The 5,213-nt window shown below is 31.7% G+C and overlaps 1 protein-coding gene across 1 annotated transcript in view; it reads left to right on the forward strand.

Moving 5' to 3' along the window:
* LOC106466602 overlaps positions 1 to 5,213 on the forward strand; it is a 32,438-nt gene that overhangs the window by 5,055 nt on the left and 22,170 nt on the right. Inside the window, exons 3-4 of the mRNA XM_022394635.1 lie at positions 3,058 to 3,167; positions 4,292 to 4,667. Coding sequence (XP_022250343.1) covers positions 3,058 to 3,167; positions 4,292 to 4,667 — 486 coding nt within the window. The remainder of the gene's footprint in view (positions 1 to 3,057; positions 3,168 to 4,291; positions 4,668 to 5,213) is intronic.

Raw genomic sequence — 5,213 nt, forward strand, 5'->3', positions numbered from 1 at the left:
AAAAAAGACACAGAGGATTTTAAAATTTAAAGATATATGTTACATTAACTCTTTTAAAGGGGTCACAGGAGGACAAATTTACATTTTAAATACGTATGTTATATTAAAACCTTCCTTCAAAAAGACACAGAGGATTTTAAAATTTAAAGATATATGTTACATTAACTCCTTTAAAGGGGTCACAGGAGGACAAATTTAAATTTTAAATACATATGTTATATTAAAATCTTCCTTCAAGAAATCACAGAGGATTTTAAAATTTAAAGATATATGTTACATTAACTCCTTTAAAGGGGTCACAGGAGGACAAATTTAAATTTTAAATACATATGTTATATTAAAATCTTCCTTCAAGAAATCACAGAGGATTTTAAAATTTAAAGATATATGTTATATTAACTCCCTTTAAGGAGTCACAATGGGGAGGATTTAAAATCCTAAAACTACGAAGAGTTGATATAGAAAATTTATAATATTCGTAAGTTGGTATACTTAGGATGCCAAAATATAGATTATGAAACATATAGCACATATATAGTTCCGTTTGTTTTTGTTAATCACTTGCTTTAAAAGGTTTTTCAAATGGATAAAACAAAATTTATTTTTTAAAACGCTTCCAAACATACTGTAAAAACGTAATAATTCGAGTAAACATAAACTTGCCATATTTTTTCTTTATTTTGTATTAAGTAACAATTAGGTTTAATGTAAAGCATTAGGTAGTTTTTGAACTGCTTAGTGTTGTGATAATCAAAATACATCAGATATAGAAAATATTCGTTTTAAGTATTTTATACCGTTTTTATTTTATGCTGACTTAAACTAACACGATGTATTTAAAAAGAAAAACACATAATTGTAAAACAGTCAAATAAAAGATTATGGAAAATACATAATAAGGTCTGTCTACTTATTTGTCGCCCAAATTTATCTTATAAACTAACAAGTAATAAAAAAACATTTTGTAAATGTAAAATGATGTAAGGATGGCAGTGTCAAAAATAATGCAAACACGAATATAGGGACGATACAGTTGTACATAGATCATCCCTATATGACTTTCAATATTAAAATTTAATGTTACACTGTAAAATGCACGAGTACAAAATTGTTACGAGGTCGGTAAATTCGACCGACCTCGCAGCGACAGTTTGTAATAGTCTGTAATAATCAAGACATTAAAAAGATGCGCATTCACGTGAATAAGATACGTGATAATACCCAGGTGCACACCCTCAGGGTCTACTTAGTGTTTTGTAATATAAGGAACCACTTATTTTTCATATGGTTTTTCGCTTACTTGCCCAGGTGCCCATTCTCAAAGTCAACTCAACATGAGTGCAAAATTTCAGGTTTCTAGGTTCTTTTCTCATGGAGTTATGGTGGTCACATACAAACAGACACGCCCTTTTGTTATTATATATATATATAGATTAAGGTTTGCTTGTCAACAATAATGTTTCATGAAACCGAAAATATTAATACTGCAAATTTTATTTCATGGGAATATATTACCAGCATCGAAATGAAGTTCTTTGATTTTTTTTGTCGAAGAATTAAAGAGAGAGGGTTATAAATGAACATATCTGACACAAAAATGGCTTCTGATTAGTCAGTGTTTAATCATACAACTAATTTATTGGAATTGTGCAGTATTGCAAGGGGAGAGAGTACTATATAGATAATAAAGAAACATAAAGTTAAACCAGATTATGTATCGTTAGGATGCATTGGTAAATGCCATGATTATCTGGATGCTTCGGTAAATCTCAAGAATTTATAAATTTTTTAAGAAAGTTTTTAAACCAAGAGATAGTTTAAGCTCATTTTTGTAAACCGTGATTAGTAAAAATAAAAATGCAAAGTTATTTGCCATCAAATACTTAGATTTTGTTTAATTTTAGTAATCTAGCCTCATTAATTACATTTATAATCGGAAAAAAAAATGTTTATGCTTAACCAAGAAAGAGAACAAAGCTCAAAAATAATAATCTTCGCTAAAGTCCTGCAGCCTCTCCCCCACCAGCTCTGGTTACGTCTATGATTCATTACACATTTTTTCGACAGCTAAGTTTGTTGCTACCTTCAGATGTTTTCCTGACAAGTATTATTATAGAATAGAAAGCAGAAGACGTTATAGAGGATTACTGAAGTGTCGCATGTCCACAGGGTTCATATATGTTTCCTAAGATTATTTCCTGTTTCTTGTATTACTCCATTTTCTTTAGCAATACTTTATCTTCTATACTGGATAACTTGAAGTGTACGTCTCGACATTGTGGACCACGTTTATCTCCATAATTGAAAAGTTGTTTTAGTTTGGTTGTTTTTTGCCTGAGACAGCACTGACTTTTAAAAACATTTTGACGTTTTATGTATATTCCTTCCTGCTCCCCACTGGTTCAGCGCTAAGTCTTCAGGCTTACGACACTAAAAATCAGGTTTTGATACCCTTTGTGGGCAGAGCACAGATAGCCTATTGTGTAGCTTTACGCTTAACAACAACCAAGCGATATTCCCCGTTGACGAGAGCATCTAACCTCTAATCACACAAATAAGGAACTGTTGGGTATTTTTATAACATCACATTCCACCTTTAAGTATGTTTTTTCTGCTACACAGGCCTACAAACGCTTGAAATATTTCTTACCTCTAATCACCCAACTGAGGGACTGCTGGGTATTTTTTAAAGAATTACACTCAACCTTTAAGTGTGATTTCTATTAAACAGACCCGGAAGAGCCTGCGATTTTTCATAATTTCTTATATGAATGAAATTGTAAAAGCATTCGAGAGAAAAAAATATATAATAATTTCTTTGTTTTCTGCAGACGAAGTAATGAGATATGATAATCTATTTCAAAGAAAAACTCGTAACATGACGATTGGTTTTCAATTCATCCAGAAACGAAAGGCTAACGTAACATTAGTAGTTTTGAAGATAAAACTCCTGAAGTACAAATAATAGTAAAATGCTTCAACTCCTTCTATACATCTAATTTTAAAACTTACTCCATAAGTAAAATTTTCATCCTTTTCTCTTGGTACTTATGACAGCCCAGAGTTGTAACAATGGAATCGGAAAGCTCGTGTATGAAAAAGTCCCAGGTTACCAACTTGGCGGTGGTGGAAGCGGATTTGGAGGTGGTCGTTCGAGAAGCGAATTGGTGAGTTGTTTATTTCCATATCAATAATTTAACCTAATTTCTCACACTGTAAACCGCCGATAATCATCTCAATTCGATATGAGGAACTATATAGTGTATGAAAGCTAGCTGAGGGTACCCGTTAAGAAAGCAACATTGTATAAAGGACAATGTTAGATAATGTTCCCTCTTCTTGTTTCTTTTGTTATTACATCCCTAACGATCTCATTAGATGGTCATTGCACATCCTACTTTGTGGAAGGTAATAACTGACTCATTTAACTGATTAATTACTTGTGAATTCAAAGCCAAAAGTGTATATAAAAGTGGAAATATGCCCTATTTCATGGTGTTTTTATTTGTGTTTTCTGGCAAAAATCTTAAAATAAAGTAATTCATATATATCGTCAGACTGTTTCCAGTTATCTTTATAAAAAATCACTGTAATTGAGCCAGCCAACTGTGTATAAAACAAATGGAAATATGCCCTATTTCTCAATGCTTTTTGTTCCTCTTCTAGGACAAAAATCAAAAAACACAATAGTCCATATACTCCTTCAAACAGTTTCCAGTTGTCATATAAAAAATTATGGTAATCTAGCTAGCCAACGCTGGGTGGTGGGAGCTAACACACACATGTAATGGATCATCTTTATAGAAACAACATTTTACTAAATATTCATACGCTTTTGTTATTTCTTCATAAATTTATGTTTTATATTCATAGCAACATTACTTAACAAAATGCCCCCCCAATGGCACTGCGGTAAGTCTTAAGACATATAACGCTAAAAACCGGGTTTTGATACCCGTACTAGGCACACTACAAGTAGCCTATTTTGTAGTTTTTTGCTTAATAATAGATAAACAAACTTGACAAAATAATAAAGTATTTAGCTCAATGTATAGAACTATAATTCTTACAATATGATAATATTGCTTAGAAGGTTCATTAATACAGAAAAATACATTGAATCTCTAGTTAACTTCTATTTTTTTAAACAAGGAATAAAACATATTTTTATTGGATGTTACATCACGTAATATCATTGTACATACATTTCTGTTTGAGCATGATTACGTGTCCTAAGTACGTATTTGGTAGCATTGTTTTGATTCTATATAATGCAACATTTCACCACTAGGTGACGCGCAAAGACTTGCCGGTAAGAGTACTAGAAGAATGTATACGTCGTTGTCAAGAGGATCGGACGACCTCAATACAGGAATGTTTATCATTTGACTTCTTTCCTGGTAAACCTCTTTCTTCCTTTGTCCCAGGGGACAGGGCATTAGGTGACTCTTCTAGAAGGTTCAGAGATTCTGAATCAAGTAGCAACCAGAGGTTATCTGGTGGTAACTATAATAACGATAGAAAAACTGCAGGAGACGATTTTAACAACGGTGAAAATTATGAAGAATCTAAATGTTATTTATATCACGATCGTGCTTCACCAGATGGCGCTGGTACCTTAATCGTAGAGGGAGATGCGTGGCACTTCAATGAAGTATGTTTGTCATGTAAGTCATTCTGTTTACTTGTCTTTTACACCATTATTATTCTTTTTGTATAATTGGAAATATATTGAGGTAATTCTAACATTTAAGTCTCCTACTTTCATAATTTAAATGCTACACTTTTCGTACACCACAGTTTGTTTTATGGTTCCTCGAACTTTGTCTAAAGTTTTCTTAGCTTGAATATCCATTTCCACGTAATACAGTATTACAGTTACCATTTTATATTTGTTGTAAGTCTAATAAAATCAAACTTAGCGAAAATCTAAACAATTTATTTTAAAATTATATAAGCATTCAAGGCGAATTTTTTTGGCATTTCCAAATTCTCCGATAACAATGATATTTCAAAACTGTACCAATAACATGATGGCGATTTTTTCAAAATTTCAAAATACAGCAATAAAATTATTTCAGTTTTTCAAAATTGCAAAACACGCCAATAAAGTAACGATTTTTTCTTTTTAGAAAATCAAAGAAGTAAACCAACTTATGTTTAACTTCGGTGCTCACCCTCATGTATATTGTTACGTATCTGCTTGTTTGTTT

Source organism: Limulus polyphemus, unplaced genomic scaffold (assembly GCF_000517525.1).
Source record: "Limulus polyphemus unplaced genomic scaffold, Limulus_polyphemus-2.1.2 Scaffold2316, whole genome shotgun sequence".
Classification (NCBI taxonomy): Eukaryota; Metazoa; Arthropoda; class Merostomata; order Xiphosura; family Limulidae; genus Limulus; species Limulus polyphemus.